This window comes from Myotis myotis, unplaced genomic scaffold, assembly GCF_014108235.1.
Source record: "Myotis myotis isolate mMyoMyo1 unplaced genomic scaffold, mMyoMyo1.p scaffold_m19_p_2, whole genome shotgun sequence".
Taxonomy (NCBI): Eukaryota; Metazoa; Chordata; class Mammalia; order Chiroptera; family Vespertilionidae; genus Myotis; species Myotis myotis.
The window spans coordinates 172,612,961-172,630,480 of NW_023416324.1; the positions used below are offsets into that span (position 1 = coordinate 172,612,961).

The 17,520-nt window shown below is 42.7% G+C and overlaps 1 protein-coding gene across 1 annotated transcript; it reads left to right on the top strand.

The window, feature by feature from the left end:
• Nucleotides 1-14,843: 14,843 nt before the first annotated feature.
• Nucleotides 14,844-17,261, top strand: LOC118677028 (E3 ubiquitin-protein ligase RNF114). The gene has a single exon (XM_036351756.1). The coding sequence runs from the start codon at nucleotides 14,865-14,867 to the stop codon at nucleotides 15,549-15,551; it is 687 nt and encodes a 228-aa protein (XP_036207649.1). The 5' UTR covers nucleotides 14,844-14,864; the 3' UTR covers nucleotides 15,552-17,261.
• Nucleotides 17,262-17,520: the final 259 nt, after the last annotated feature.

Here is a 17,520-nt window from a genome sequence, read left to right on the forward strand (position 1 = left end):
ATGTTTCATCATATTAAAAGCAGTATTTCAAGTAAGAGGAAGAGATAAATCTCCAATGGAATAATAATGAATAGAGTTTTGTACTGTTTAATAATCCAGTTAAGGAAGAGCACTGAATCATAGGAACACACTGGAGAAAGATTTACATTTCTTGCTGATAAACTAATACCTATGAAGATAATGCACAACGCATGATATGCCTTTCCAATGAAGACATGGATGACTAACTAACTGATTAATGAGTCAATAAGTAATTCTCAAATGAAGGAATGTTTAAGATTATTAGTCACTGCTGAAGAAAATTTGATATTCTCTGAAGGCTTCCAATCATATAGAAACTTTGTTGGAAATTTTCCCCAAATTGACAAATCAGTTCCCCTAAACATTCACATGGCATTTACAATAATAAATTGTGAAGCTGAGAGAAACTTCTTAAAACTATAACATAACAATTTTGAGCCAACACATTAGAGATAAGACTAGCTTATCTTCTCTGGGCAGAACTATTATTAAGTTGCTGCCATTTGAAGAAGTGATCTGATGAGTATGTGGCTCCCCCAAAATAGGAAAAAATATTTTAGTCATCTGTTAGGCAGTTAAGGAAATACTGTACCATTTTTCTGAATTTTCTGGTGTTTTTGTCAGCATTTTTAAGATTTCTTTTCTCATTCTAAATAAATAGAGACTTTCAAATCTTACTTTATATTCATAATTTGGTATTCTTTTTTAAAATATATTTTTATTGACTTCAGAGAGGAAGGGAGAGGGTGAAAGAGATAGAAACATCAATAATGAGAGAATCACTGATCGGCTGCCTCCTGCACGCCCCCTACTGGTGATCAAGCCCACAACCTGGGCATATGCCCTTGACTGGAATTGAACCTGGGACCCTTCAATCTGCAGGCCGATGCTCTAGCCACTGAGCCAAACCAGCCAGGGTGGTATTCTTTTTCTTAAAGAGAGCCCCCAACTTGTATAAGCCTCACAAATGTAAAATCGACCTAGTCCCTGAGATCTCAAACTGGGCAGGTTTCTGAAAGCAGGCCCATCACTGTGGAGGGAACCTTTCCGACCTGGGAACCAGAGTGTCGACATTGCCCAGGGCATACAGGCCCCCCTCACGTGCAGGAAGTGGGGACAGGGCCACGTCTCACCCACTGCTGCCAGGCCCACAGGAGAGGGAATCCAAGTGAAAGCAGCTCTCCAGCTCCTGCTGTGCAGTCCGTAGTCCGCAGTCCAGACACCTGCATCCCATTCATTAGGTGTGAAATGGTTGCTGTGCATGTGTATGAGTGTTTATCCAACAAGTCTGTAAGAAGTGTGAAGCTCAGATTGCTGCCAGGTTTATTCCCCAAATAGAAACTGGTGGTGGTGGGGATGGTGACAGGAAATTGTACTAGGCAGAAGGGTTTATGAATATCAATACTTCTCACCATGACTAATGAGTGTCCTGGGGGCTCTGAGGATCTGACAGTTTTTATTTCCTATAAATGAGACCTCATAGGACCTCAGTCTTTACAGCCTGGGATGGATTTACAACAATCAACAAATGGTGGCCTCAAGACCAGGTGTCCTTATCAAATTGCATGGTGGACATGGGATGAGCCTGAAACGCCCCCAGCACATTTCCATCTTTCCAGCTCATCGTTCGGATTTCATTTAGAGCACAGCTTCATTATCCCCATGTGCTGCCTCTCTTCCTAGAAGGCTCTTCCCCCATCTCTACCTTCCCCAACAGTATCATCCTTCAAAAAACAACTCAAATCCTGCCTATTGGAGAAGCCAACTCAAGACCCACCCACACCCGCACCTCTTTCTCTGTGTCTCATTGCTCTCTAGCTATTCTCCATCAAGACAGAAACTCTTAACAGTTGCTCAAAAGTATAGTTTTTTATGTACCAGGTTTATTTGTCTAGGATTAAAGAATTCTTGAGAACAGGCCCCAAGTCTGAATCACTGCTGTGTCCCCGGCGGGGCCAGCAAGTTTCTGTGCTTGATAAATGAATGTTGATCGAGTCATTCCATTAGCAGTGAGTATTAACTTTTCTAGTGCATGCAAAGTGCTCGGCCCAGGTCCTGACACATAGCAGACCCTCAGTAAATGATAGCCATTATTTCTATTTCTATACATGCTTTCATCATAGCTCTGAGATAGGCTTGGCCCAGCAGGGAAGACAGTACTGAGTTGTCACTAGGAGTATGGCCTCTGACCCAGGCTGTCTGGCTTTAAATCCTGCTCTGCCACTTACTAGCTGTGGGACCTTGGGCAAGTTGAGACCTTTTTGCACCATAGTTTCCTCATCTGTGAAGAAACCAATAACAATGAGCTATTGTAAGGATTAAATGACTTAGCACATATAAAACACATAGAACATAACCTGGCACACAGTAAGTGCTATGCTAGTGTTAATTATTATTATTACTGGAGGCTCAGTGCTTCATACACGGAGAGGGGGGGACCCGAGAGGGAGGGGAGATCCCTCAGCCCGGCCTGTGCCCTCTCACAATCCGGGACCCCACGGGGGATGTCCGACTGCCGGTTTAGTTGCTTGTAACAACTGTATGAAGTGGGTTTTATTATTATTTTCAACATCCAATGATAAGACGATAGGGATGAGCTTTAATAAACTACCTTGCAAGTAAGCATCAAGTAAACAAGCAGAGGCAGCCTCCTGTTTCCTGCCAGTAAATTCTTCATCCTTACTGCTGAGAGGGTGTAAGGGGACAAAATCGTGGGGGCTTTCAAAGAACTGGAGGGTGGCAGCATAATGCAGACAAAAAGCAAGACTGTTGATGATCCAAGAAGCCTCAGCTTTAGTTCTGGCGCCAACAGTGTGACATAGAGCACATTGATGTCCCTCCCTGAGTCACCTATAAAAGCAGGGTGTGTGTGTTAAGGACGGGAGGATGGCTGAGCTCAGCAGTCACCTGGGGAGCTTTATAAATACACAAATGCCCACCCGACCTGAGGTCTGCCTTTTGAATCAGACTTTCCAGGAGCACCTGTTCTCCTGGGGTTTCAGCCACACAGCCCTTGGCTGGAGTCAGTGTTTGGGAACCACAGATCTGATGATGGCTAAGGTCTTTCCAAGTACCAGCATTTAATTCCATTTTAGGACAGGGAAGAAGGAAGAAGCTGGATCGGTTTGGGAGCCCTGATCCAGTAAAGGCCACTCTGCTCACCATCACCCTCTGGCAAAGTGCCTAAACTTTCCACCTCATTTGTTCTTAAGATGTTACTTGTACTATTTGGAGACATTTGAATGGAGACACTTGATCTCTTTTAAAAATCAAATAATCTAGCCAATTTAATAGGGTTCTCATTGGTCAAATCTGAGCCAATGTGGGCATCAAAATAAATGATACTAATTTATTACAACCTATTGGATATAATAGGAATTCATGAGTTGATGTTTGTGTAAATAAACAGATAAATAGAAGAGAGGGAAAAGCTCTCCTCTATAGTAGAATGCCAACTAATAGGTATAGATGACATGATAAAATTAGAATCTCCCCTGGGTAGTCATCATGGTAACCATGGATTCAGGCAAGGATCATCAGTGGATGCTGGAACAAATAGGTGAGAGGGTGCAGAGAAACAGGCTGTTTATATGGTCTCAAAGTATATTCCCCCAGAATTATTACTAATTCAGAGTGGCTAGGGTTACAAAATGCTTAGTAACTTTACTGAAAAACTTGGAAGAAACCATCTTAACTAGGGGATAGAAGTTAACAGCATTGTTACTGGGGCAAGTGGACACTGCGCAACACCTGTTAGGATGCACTGAGAATATAAAGCCACTTCAATGGTTTTCTCATCAAAGATGTGTAACCTGAGCCCTGACCGGGTGGCTCAGGTGGCTGGACCATTGTTCTGTACACCAAAAAGTTGCAGGTTCAATTCCTAGAAAGGGTGCATATGGGAGGCAACTGATCGATGTTTCTCTTTCACCTCTCTCTCTCCCTTCCACTGTCTAAAAAAAAGTGTAACCTGAATCTAATCATGAGGAGGCATCAGACAAGCCCAAATTAAGGAGTATTCTGCAAAACAATTGGCCTGTACTCTTAAAAAATGTCAAGATGTGGAATGCAACTGAAGACCGGGAAGAAGTCCTAGATTGAAGGAAACTAAAGAGGCATAACAATGGAATGCAAGGCATGATTGTATATTGTGTCCTGAGCCAGAAGGAAAGGGGGAAAAGGAAAAATGCTCTTGCTAGTGTGGTTTGTGTTGTGTTTCTACAACAGGCATTATTGGGATAATCAGCAAAGCTGACTAGAGTCTATAGATTAGCAGAGGTGGGGAACCTTTTTTTTCGGCCAAGGCCCATTTGGATATTTATAACATCATTCGAGGGCTATACAAAATTATCAACTAAAAAATTAGCCTGCTATATTTGGTCAAACATTTAATTAACTCACCCCTAATGGCTTGGCAGGGACAGACCAAATGATTTCACGGGCCTGAGACAGCCCACGAGTGGGATGTCTCCCACCCCTGGATTAGAGGATATATGGTATTGATGTTAATGTACTAATTTGTGGTGAGTATATTGTGGCTGTGTAGGAGAATGCCTTTATTCTTAGGAGATGCACACAGAAGTATTTGGGGATAAACTTACAACTTACGCCGGAATGGTTCAGAAGAAAAGTTGTATGTTTATAAGAAAGAGAGGAATAAACAAATGTATTTCAAAAGAGAGTATGTAAGAAATCCATTTTTCTTGTAACTTTTCTAGAAGTATGAAATTATCTTTTTTTTAAGTTAGGAAAAAATTAAAAAAGTCAAATACCCTTAGGTAGGTAATGGGCTCATCATTCACATCTTAGTGTAAATTAGTCTAATCAGATTGCTTTCCCCTTACTACTCAGCTGCCCTGAGGAAATGGCAGTTTACTGGGTCATGGGAGAAGATAGGCAGTTTGAAAACTTGCATCACTAGAATAGTCAGACAAAATGGGCTACTTCCAAGGGAAACTTAAAAATAATAAAAATGCAAAGAACTATGGGACAAGGACTCAAAGAGGTGGAAGAGGAATTCAGAAAATGAGGCAAGAGAGGCCAAACATTTAAAATTTTGCCTTGATCTGAGAAGACTTCCTTGTCTCTGCAGCACATTAAAATTGCCTGCAGTGCCCAATCTTCTTTGGGACAATTAAATCAGAACCTCTAGGGAAGCGGCTCTCAACCTGTGGGTAGCGACCCCTTTGGCGGTAGAATGACCCTTTCACAGGGGTCACCTAAGACCATCCTGCATATCAGATATTTACATTACGATTCATAACAGTAGCAACATTACAGTTATGAAGGAGCAACGAAAATAATTTTATGGTTGGGTCACAACATGAGGAACTGTATTTAAAGGGCCAGAAGGTTGAGAACCACTGCCTAGGGCAGTGATGGTGAACCTATGACACGCATGTCAGAGGTGACACGCGAACTCATTTTTTTGGTTGATTTTTCTTTGTTAAATGGCATTTAAATATATAAAATAAATGTCAAAAATATAACTCTTTGTTTTACTATGGTTGCAAATATCAAAAAATTTCTATATGTGACACGGCACCAGAGTTAAGTTAAGGTTTTTCAAAATGCTGACACACCGAGCTCAAAAGGCTCGCCATCACTGGCCTAGAGGGTGGGGCCGGGTGCCGGTGAGTTTTAAGAAGCACCCAGTGACTCCAATGTCATTTTATTGCTACTTATTACAAGATTGTGGCCAGGATGGAGCATCTCTGAGCTGCACTGTGAGGCAAGCAGGGCACTTATTCATCTCAGCAGCTTTCCATCTGTCTACCTTACTTCTAGCCTCTCCCCAGCTTTCACCTAATCACCAGGCTGATCTTTCTAAACTTTAGAATCTAAAGCATAGATGTAATCATACCAGTCTCCCATCTAGACAGCTTTCCTGGATTCTTAATGTCCTATCTCTGACATCCAAGGCTTCCTGTTGTCTAGCTCCAACCAGCCTTCTCTCCCCCATGACCTCCCTGATGCTAAACCCCACACCACTCTCTTCTTTAAAGTTAAACATTCATAATTTTAACTGTCTTTAGTGACACTGTATTGTCCACAGGTCCCCAGAACCAGCTTGTACTGTCTCCTACCTCTGCACCAACAGTTGCCATTCTCCCTTCACCGGCCAGTCCTCCTTCTGGTTTCTAATCATAGACCACTGAAATCCTCTCATTCCTCAAGACTCGTGTCAAAGGCCATTTCCTTCATGAAGGTCCCCAGGTCATTCCAGGTGGATCTAATTTCCTTCCCTGTCATTTTTTTGTACCTCTATCACAGCACATAATTATCACCGGCTTCATTTTATTGCTACTTATTACAAGATTGTTTTCATCCATTAAAACATACAGTTAGTTTTAATGAGTGAAGGTAGAGCCTAGAAGGACGGGAAGGTCAGTGCTTTGGAGGCTGCCAAATTCTGGTTTGCCTTTGAGGTGAATTTAAATTTGTGATAGTCCTTCCTTCAAGAAGTAGAGCTTAATTCCACCCCCCTAGAGTGTGGGATGGACTTACTAATTCATTTCTAACAAATAGAATGAGATACAGGAGACAGCATAACTTTGAGACTAGATTATAAAAAACATTGGGACGTCTTCTTTGCTCTGTTTATCTCTTGGATGTAAGTGAAGCCACTGCCATGTCATGAGGAGACTCAGACTTCTTATGGAGAGGCTCATGTTGTATGGTCTCTGGCCAACAGCGAGGGAGGAGCTGCCAGTGCACGTGAGTGAGCCATCTTGCAGGGGATCCTTTGGCTTTAGGTTGGGACCCTGTGAACCAGGCCCAGGCCAGTTTTCCTGGGAGGACTGTATGAGCATTGACCCCATAAGTTCCATTAAATGAGCATCATTCTCAATATGACATTTCAGGCCAGGCTTTGGTTGCATGATTGATTTTCCTAATTATATTCTGGTTTAAACAAACAACAGATTTTTAGTGACCCTATGTAAATAACTATATTGCCATGATAAGTAAGGAGACTTAATAAGAGTTTCTGATTTTAGGAGGAATGGTAAGAATCAGATATAATTTTTAAATGTTAATTTCAGTACATAAAAGCAGAGCCTATTGAATTGTTATGGATTATAGAGAGTTTAAGAAGAAAAAGTGTTCGCTTTTATATTTGGTAAGTTGAATATTTAAACAACTACAGTATTCAAAGCAAATAATCATAATGAAAATTTTCTCATCAATTCATTCAGGCCTATGTATTTAATTCCTCGTCAACTGAATCTTGAGTAGCAGCCTCATGAGCCCATATACGTTTTAATGGAAAAGAGTTCTGGAAATCCTTACTTAACACACTGGTTTGGCTTGAAAGCTGTCCAAGAGATGCATCAGAAGCCTGTGCCCAAGAGTCTGTTCTTTGAAGTGACAATGGTTTGTAGTGCCTGGTACAGTCCTTGTCCATCGGGCTCTGAGATGGTCCTTTGTTGAAGACAAAGTCAGGCCTATAGCTGATAACAGAGCCTTCACACAAGCATCAGAGTAAATAAAAACCATCTTAGTCATAGAGAAAATGGCTATGGTTAACTTTTTACTGATACTTTTCAAATGTAAAGGTCTAATGAGAGTTCCTAATAAGAATAATGTAACTAACAAGGAAATTTGATAACTTCTGTGGCATGCATAACAAGATGATGAAGCCATTCCAAAATAAGTTTTAGCCAGCATGTGTCTAAGAAAAATGAGAAAACCTATTTTCAGAGAAGTCAGAGAATATCTGCTTACAAAAATAAACATAATTTTATAAAGAAAATCCTTGAGATATAGCATAATAATTCTGAGGCACAATCTATACTAATAAAAGGGTAATATGCTAATTAGACCAGGAGACCTTACGGATGACCTTCTGGACCTCCTTCCAGACAAAGCCAAGGCTGGGAGGGCCAAAGCAAGTTGCCAAGGCTGGAGGGCCCATCCCAGAGCCCCAGCCAGGTGGGCAGGGCTCCCTTTGAGCAGCATTGATCACAGAGCCCAGGCCTGGTGGGCAGGGCCTCCCTGTGAGCAGGGATTAATGGCGGAGCCCAGGGTGCAGTTAGGGGCGAGCTGGCTGGTGGGGGGGGGTGGCAGTTGGGGGCAAGCAGGCTGGCGGGGGTAGGCAGTTGGGGGCAAGCAGGCTGGCAGCAGAGTGGTTAGGAGTGATAAGGCAGGCAGGCAGGTGAGCAGTTAGGAGCCAGCGGTCCCAGATTGCGAGAGCTATGTTCAACTCGGACATCCCCCGAGGGGTCCCAGATTGGAGAGGGTGCAGGCCGGATTGAGGGACACCCCCTTGCATGAATTTTGTGCACCGGGCCACTAGTATATATATAATATACCAAGATCATACCAAACATATAATGTAAAGAGATTCAATAAATCTGGCATATGTCCTACACATCTGTATTTTTATAAATCTCCATAGGCAAGTCTAATGTACATTCCCAGTTGAAAACAAGTGACAAAAAGGATACTAGTCTATAATAATAAAAGTGTAATATGCTAATTATATCAGACAGCCGAATGACATTTCAGATGTCATTCCGGACGTCCTTCCTGATGAAGCTGTGGCAGCGGGGGCCAAGGCAGAAATGGTTAGGAGTGATCAGGCAGGCAGGTGAGCAGTTAGGGGAGATCAGGCAGGCAGGCAGAGGCAGTTAGGGGCAATTAGGCAGGCAGGTGAGTGGTTGGGGCAATCAGGCAGGCAGGCGAGTAGTTAGGGAAGATCAGGCAGGCAGGTGAGTGGTTAGGGGCAATCAGGCACTCAGGCAGAGGGGCTAGGGGTGATCAGGCACTCAGGCAGAGGGGGTAGGGGTGATCAGGCAGGCTGGTGAGTAGTTTGGGGTGATCAGGCAGGCAAGCAAGCAGTTAGAGGAGATCAGGCAGGCAGGTGAGTGATTAGGGGCAATCAGGCAGGCAGAGGCAGTTAGGGGTGATCAGGCAGGCAGGCAGAGGTGGTTAGGGGTGATCAGGCAAGCAGGTGAGTGGTTAGGGGTGATCAGGCAGGCTGGTGAGTAGTTTGGGTGATCAGGCAGGCAGGCAGAGGTGGTTAGGGGCAACCAGGCAGGCAGGCAAGCAGTTAGGGGAGATCAGGCAGGCAGGCAGGCAGAGAGGTTAGGGGCGACCAGGCAGGCAGGCAGGCAAGTGAGTGGTTAGGGGTGATGAGGCAGGCAGGCAGAGTGGTTAGGGGTGATCAGGCAGGCAAACGGTTAGGAGCCAGCGGTCCCAGATTGCAAGAAGGTGCTGGCCAGGCTGAGGGACTCCCCACTCCCGTGCATGAATTTCGTGCACTGGGCCTCTAGTTTCAAATAAAAGAAGACTGTGACAAAGTTAACATTCTAAAATGATAGCTGAAGTTGACTAACACTATATTGTCTAATACCAGGCAAAGCACCACTAGGACTCTGACAAATATAAAAAAACTCAACATTTTGGTCAATGTTTCCTCTGACATTAAAACATATTATGAAAAGTGAGGACTCTGAAAAATATCCAGGGATTTCCCACGAATCATATAATTTCTGAAACCTTTATGTTAATAACATTTTATCCCTCCAAATTTAACTTAGGAAAGGCTGAGTGTCTCTTCGGATTAGACACTTTTTTCCATGGAACTTTACAATGGTACCATATTTTTAAAAACACTAATTATTTCTGTCATCCCTCTTTTTAAAAGGTGAAGGAACCAATTTGTGATTTTTCTAAGGGTCCAATGGGAAATCTCAAAATAGATTTTGGTATAAAAGATATCCTAAAACATTCTTTATTTTTATATTTCTATATTTGGATCTAATTTGGGGGAGGAAAAAATAAAACTGTTGTTAGAAGAGAATTGGACATTTTGATTAAGAAGGGATCATAGGGGCCTGAAAGCAACAATTATCTATTTAAACAAAATAGCAATAAATTTTTTAAACATATTAAATAATATGATTGTAAAGAACATGCAAGTTTTTTCATAACTGAGATTTCCCCCCTAAATAATCAGAGATAACAAAAGTAACATAAAGGATTTTTGCTATGTAGGAAAATTAACATAAAGGATTTTTGCTATGTAGGAAAATTACCCAGAAAGTGAAAAATAACCCTTCATTTCATTAGCAAAGGCATTAATCAGTAAATCAAGCATGCAAGCCCATTAAAGTGGAGCAAGCTATACTAAAAATTTAACACACTTCATAGGCTCTCTTTATTCAAGTATTATAAACCCAGACAAGTACAATTCACTTACCAAGTTTTGTTCTTTATCATGATCTTTCATATTCTAGAACAGTCTGACACTTCAGGATGGGCTTCAGGGTTCCATGAGGTAAAAGTAGTTTTATAATATTACACTAAGATGTTATTTCTGTTAACATGAAATAGATTCCTCACTGGTATCTTCAATTGAAAATAAGTATCATTATCACCCACATGGAAAAAGCTTGTTGGGGGGTCCTCAATCATTTTTAAGAGGGTAAAGGGGTCCTGAGACTAAGAATTGAGTCTCTGCTCTACATCCACTGCCATGACACCATGCTGTGTCCTTAGCAGGTAGAATGCAAGGGCCAGAATTAGGAATTGCCACACTCACCATCACTCCCAGTGACCCATTTGTGGAATTTGTTTCTCATTCTTATAACTGAGCTCTATGGGTTCAGAGGTTCTGGTTTTCAGAGAGAAAATGCTTCCAACAGAGTCCCAGCAAGATTCCCATTAAACTTTTAGCTATGGCTGTCAGGGGGCCATTTTTGACTCCTTGTGCCAAGAGAACAGTAGACAAGGAAAGGAGACACCATCCTGGCAGAGATAATTAGCTCGATTATAAGGAGGTAGGGCTGCTGTAACCCTAGAGTGGCAGGAAAAAAATGTCCAGCATCCAATCTTGGTAATAAATGGATGTGCCATGAGGCTCAGCCCTCAGGGCTATAAATTTGGTTACCACATCAGGTAAGCCACCTAGACCAGAGGTGCCAGCTGTGGATGAGGGGAGTCTGGAAAGGTCGCCAATGTAAACGATGAGTATCAAATCTTTATGTGAGCTGCATCGTGAGGCTGCTGTCATCCCTATTTCCTTTCTATTGTAAGTTTCCCCAAGCAAAGTGACCAACCAGGATTCTGGAGGAGCTGTTCCCAGGACGTATTGTACGAAGCACATGGATCCAAGGGCACAGCATGGGCTGTGTGGATGCTGCAGTGTCCCCCGATGCCCTCTTTAGGACTGAGGCACTTGACGATGGCCTTTCTAAGAATTTGCACCTCCAGCTGCATCCTTCTCCAAGAATTCTTTTCAAGAGGAGAGAGATGCCTAGCCCAGGATCACGCCCGCTGTCATGGAGACAGTTAGTGATGAGGGTTATGAACACTGGCCCCTTGCCTCAAAGTGAGACAACTTTGAGGGGCCATCCCAGCTTCAGAGGCCCCCTGTGAGAGTGTGAGGCCTTTGTAGTGACTACAACAAAGTTCAGCTTCTCCCTCTGCCCAATGCCAGTCCATAGCTCCCCACATGTTTTCATTCTGAGGACACACCAGTAAACTTCCACATATTCTTGTCCTTGTCTCAGAGTTTGCTTCCCGAGGACCTGATTTCAAGGAAGGGCCTGTACATTGCTCTGTTCCATTGCAGCCCTGTACATTTTCCAAAATTATACATCTGATCTAAAATTTACATATATCAATATATCTTAAATTAGAATCTGGGGAAGCATGAGGCAACACCAAAAATGATTCTGTGTTGAGATACATTTGGGAAATACTTAATTAACTAAAATAAAAACACATTTCTTTACAATGAAACTTGTTGGGGCTTCAAATATGCTGATTTAGAGAGTGACTCTAAGAGGAGTGTTGGGCTGCCAGCAGCCCCTGAACGATGGATGAACAGATTACTCTGACATAGTTTCACTGTGAAAGAAAAGGCTAAGGGACAGCCCAGCTGAAGAAGCCAGGCAGCCTTGATTGCCTGCCTCATTAGGCTTTTATTGGAATTTTTATCTTTAGATACAATCAGTAGAGTGAGTAAACTTGGGAGGACACATGTGTTTACATTGTCCTCTAGGCAAGGGCATCAGGGATTAAGCATAAGAATTCCAGTAAACACCTCAGGGGTCTGTATGTGCACAGACTTGTTTGGAAAGGTCAAGGAATAATTAGGGGCGCCACCTACAACACTCCCCTAAGTCTTCCCTAAGTCAGAATTCTGATAAACAGGGCAGGTGGTCTTCCACACACTTCCATTTTCTCAGAATATCTTCCTTACAAGCTTTCCAACCAAGTCTCATGCTTTCCCACAGAGGAGACCCTATAGTAAATTCTTCCCAAAGGTTTTCACCATGGATTTAAATGTTTTAACTTTCTTTATTAATTTATTTACTTAATTTTGCTGTGTACTTAATAATATTTCTTTTAAAAGTATTTTTATTGATTTTTATGGAGAGGGAGAGAGAGAAATATTAATGAGAGGGAAACATCTAAGGGCTGCCTCCTGCACACCCCCAACAGGGTCTGAGGCCACAACCAGGCATGTGCCTTGATCAGGAATGGAACTGGCAACCTCTTGATACATGGGTTGACACTCAATCACTGAGAAACACTGGCTGGGCCCTATTAACATTTCTTGAAGGAGTTTCCTACAGGGTACAGTTTAGGAAATACTAGTCTACATTTATAGACAATTAATCATTCTGCTTGACATCTTTAAAGGTTAACACAGTTTTGGGGGTGCTCTTTATAAGTCACTTATAAAACTGTCAAGGAAAGTAAAGCTGATTCGCTCTCAATCAATTGTTCAGTAACAGACAGAGATATTGAAAAATCAATTCATTGTGCTACAAACTATCTCCAAGCTAGAGTCATTATTTTGAAAAGTTAGCCTTACTAGGACTTTAGCTGTAAGGGTTTATTAAAATGTCCCCCAATAATAACTATACGGAACTGATTGAGGAGGTTCACTCATGAATTCATGCAATCTCCATGCAGGCCTGGCCAATAGGTACCCTGTAGTAGAAGGGACTTGAAGAGGCTCCTTCTTGTATCAGTTGCTATGGATCTTGTCAAGTGAATTGAATAGCACAGTCCTGATAACTTCCCCCGAAATGGTGGGCCCATGGATTGACTGAACACAAGGGAGCTTGGCATGAATTAATTCCTAGTAGAGGCACTCCATTTGGATGGTAGCCATCTGACTCAGTCAAATTCTTTACTTCAGGAAGTATAATTGCTGGGCAAATCTCTGAAACTAAGGTTGTAACCCAAATAACCCAGATTGAAAAGGGAAAACTGAAGCTGTTTTTATTTGAAAATGATGTGATCATCTATATAGAAATGATGGGGTCTACAAAATAGCTACTCTAACTAGTAAATGAGTTTGGCAATGTTGCAGGATCCAAGGTTAATATACAAAAATCAATTTTATTTCTACAGTCACGCAATAAAAATCAGAAATTGACATTTTAAAATATTATTTACAATAGCATCACAATCTATGAAACACTTAGTAATAAATCTGACAAAAGATGTATAAGAACTTTACACTGAAAATCACAAAACAGAACAGCATAGGGAATATAGTCAGTAATCCTATCTAATAAATGCCTAATATGCAGCAGCCACTAGGAATCCTACCCATGCACAAATTTCATTCACTGGGCCTCTAGTGTTGTACTAAGTATGTATGGTGTCAGATGGGTACTAGATTTATTGGAGTGATCATTGCATAAGTTATATAAATGTTTAATCACTGGGCTGTATACCTGAAACTAATATAACATTGTATATCACTGTAATAAAAAAATAAAATTATTTTATTTTATTTTTTAAAATATATTTTTATTGATTTCAGAGAAGGGAGAGGGAGAAAGAGATAAAAACGTCAATGATGAGAGAGATTCATTGATCAACTGCCTCCTGCACGCCCCACACTGGGGATGGAGCCTGCAACCCAGCCATGTGACTTGACAAAGAATCGAACTGTGACCTCCTGGTTCACAGATTGGATTTCAACCACTGAGCCACAGCTGGGCTAAAAAATTATTTTAAAATAAAATGAACCACAAAACATTGTTTGGAGAAATTAAAGACCTGCATAAATGAGAGCTCCACCCCAGGGAGGAGCAGCCTGACTCTGCTGGAAGCTAGTGTGTCCTGGTCCCAAAGAGCATGCATAAATGGTTAAATCTAAAGTTGTCTGTCATAAACTAGGGGAAGTAGGCAAAGCCTTGAAATGACCTCAGGCTGATGCTTCTCCCTTTTATATTACTGATGACGGGGGAAGCTTATGAGCTGATTGTATAGGTTGAGATACAATAGAAATAATACAGGCTTTAAAGTCAGGCACACTTAAATTAGATCTCAATTGCTGTGACTTTAGCTGCTTGACCTTTGAATGTTATTAACCTCTGAGCCTCAATTTTTTATTGGTAAATGGGTAACAGCATCACTGTTAGCAGAAACTGACCAGGTAGTCACTAATCTCTTCCTGGCATCAAGAAAGAATACATTTCGCAATCTCCGTTGCAGTCAGATGACTAGTTCTGACCCAAATAATTGGGTGGATGTGATGAATACCAATTTCAGGCCTGGCTGTACAGCTCAGTGTGAAATCATGTTCTTTCTTCCCCTGATCACATGGCTAGAAGTGAAGGCTTCTAAGATAGTCAAGTCTGGATCTCTGAGTCACCATCTGCAAGACAGCTGCTCATCAGAGCATCTTGTCTCACAGTGGACTATGACATGAGAAAATATTAAACCTTAATTGTGTGAAGTCACTGAGACTTTGGGTTTATTTGTTACAGCAGTAGGCATAATGATTACCTTGCCTTGCAGAAATAATGTTAAGATTGTTGGGGCTCCTCCGTCTGGGCCGCCGTTAGGCTGCGCTTCGCGGCAGCAAGATGGCGGCGCAGCAGCAGGACAGTGCGGGCGGTGCGCAGCTGGCGGGGCCCGCGGCGGAGGCCGACCCACTGGCCCGCTTTACGTGTCCCGTGTGCTTAGAGGTGTACGAGAAGCCGGTGCGGGTGCTCTGCGGACACGTCTTTTGCTCTGCATGCCTGCAGGAATGTCTGAAGCCGAAGAAGCCTGTCTGTGGGGTATGCCGCAGCCCTCTGGCGCCTGGCGAACGAGCCGTGGAGCTCGAGCGGCAGATTGAGAGCACAGAGACTTCTTGCCATGGCTGCCGTAAAAATTTCTTCCTATCTAAGATCCGGGCCCACGTGGCTACCTGTTCCAAATACCAGAATTACATCATGGAAGGTGTGAAGGCCACCACCAAGGATGTGTCCCTTCAGCCAAGGAATGTCCCAAACCGTTACACCTTTCCTTGCCCTTACTGTCCCGAGAAGAACTTCGATCAAGAAGGACTTGTGGAACACTGCAAGTTATCCCATAGCACGGACACCAAATCTGTGGTTTGTCCAATATGTGCTTCAATGCCCTGGGGAGACCCCAACTACCGCAGCACTAACTTCATCGAGCACATCCAGCGGCGGCACCCGTTTTCTTACGACACCTTTGTGGATTACGATGTTGATGAAGAGGACATGATGAATCAGGTGTTGCAACGCTCCATCATCGATCAGTGAGCAAGGCTTCTACTGTCCGTCTCGAGTTCCAGAGCTTCCATTACATGTTATGTGTGAATTTTAAAATATACAATAGACCTGGACGTGGTGTTAGGACAAGGTCACTTCTAACGGGGAAGCAGGTTCCCAGGTCAGAGCCCTCCTTTCCTTTGGGCTCTTCCCCTACAGTTAACCGGTTTGTCACATCTTGTCTTTGATTGCTCCTCGGCTACTTCCTGGGGTTTCTGCTGCTGCTTCCCGAAGAAAACCCAGCCTCTCCACCTGCCCTTGTTTCACTCTTGTTCCTCTCACCCAGCATTCCTCTCTCAGGTCCTCCAAGCCAGCCAGGACCTTTTGTGGGTCATGAATAGCACAAATGAGATAGGTGTCTCCTCTCCTCGTCCCTGAGCTCTGGCAGCAGTGCATCTGATCACTGGGGAACTCCTGTGCTGAGGAAGTTCCTGCTAGTTGGTCCTTGCAACAGCTGCCAGAGCTGGAGTTACCTCCCAGGAAACCTTTTAGAAGTCCTGCTGGGGTGAATGTTCTGGGTTTAGCATGGTCTGATGCTGGAAGTTTTGATCAGTGATATTTTGCTGCCACTCCTGCACACCCTTAGAATGTACTGGTTCAGTCTTAAATGCCTGCATGGTGCCTTTTTAGGATAAGGTGTAACCACATGTTTTTAGTGGAAATAAGTGTTTCTAGGTTAGAAACTTAGGTTAAACTCCATTTCTCCATAAGTGGGGAGGAAGGTCGGCTAAGAGAGATAGGAGGACCATAGCTCTTTGCTTATGATTTTCAAACTAATAAGGTATTTTCAAATGACTGGTCAGATTTACTTTTCTATTTGGGACCCTGCTTACATTCTTGTCCTTGAGGTACAAGAAGGAGGAGTCCTCAAGTGAATAAAGAAAGAAGAGGTTTGGGGCCCGAGTGGATACCAGTTCCTTTATCTTTTGTTAATTTAGATTAAACTGAGCATTGCTTTTCTATCAGTGGGAGGTGATAGGAAATCTAATATCACAGCCTGCCATCTCTTCTGATAAGACACTTCGAAGGCACAACATCTCCTGTGAGCAGTTGTTCATGGAAACGGTCTCCTGGAAATTTGCTTTGGTAGCAGCTCAAGAAGCTTGAAGTTCAACATGTTTCACGATATTAATAAACACAGGGCTAAGAGCTGGCAGTCAAATCCACAGGAGCAGAACCTCTGATCGACCAAACGACATCTAGATCTAGGTTTGCGTTTTCATGTCAGCCCTCTCTAATCTGATAGGAAAATTACTTCTGGTCATTGACCGAGGTTGCAAGTGACAGGGCTTTGGGCCTGTGCCCTGCTGCTACGGGGCTCTCCTTACCTGCCAGTAAGAACTTTGGATGCCTAGTAACCAGCAAAGACAGGGCCCTTTGGGGCAAAATAATATTTTCTATTGTGCTGTTGCTTGGGAGGCCCAGATGTTAAGCTCAGCTTCCTCACTGTAGTTTTTGGAAAGAGTTCACTCAGACCTCCCTCAATTGAGATCATCTCGGTCTAAGTTTAAAGGGAAGTTTGAGTAAAACCTTCATTTGAGGGACTGAAGAGAAAGTGTCCGTCTCACTGGAGGTACCAAGAAACTGCTTTCCTTGTATTAAGTGCACTTCATGTATTTCTAATAAGATGACTTTCCAGAAAGTGAAATTTGTTACGTTCTGGCTTTTAAAAGGTGAAATATAAATAAATTTCATAATTTATCCAAAAAAAAAAAAAAAAAAAAAAAAAAAAAAAGAAATAATGTTAAGATTGTTTGTGGTATGTCTATCTTGTGGGGCATTTCCCCCTGCCTTTTAATGGGGTCTAGCACATAACAGATGCTGTGATTATTACTTCTACCAGTTCCCAAGAGAGCTACCTCCTTTGCTCCAACCTGCTGCTGCCTTCCTAAGATATTGATTACTAAGTACCAGCATTACAGGTACTTTGACTACTTAACCCTTTTAGACATCACTTAGG

Bases quoted from the DNA above. Each gene is read 5' to 3' on its own strand.
- LOC118677028 (XM_036351756.1), top strand. From the start codon at position 14,865: ATGGCGGCGCAGCAGCAGGACAGTGCGGGCGGTGCGCAGCTGGCGGGG.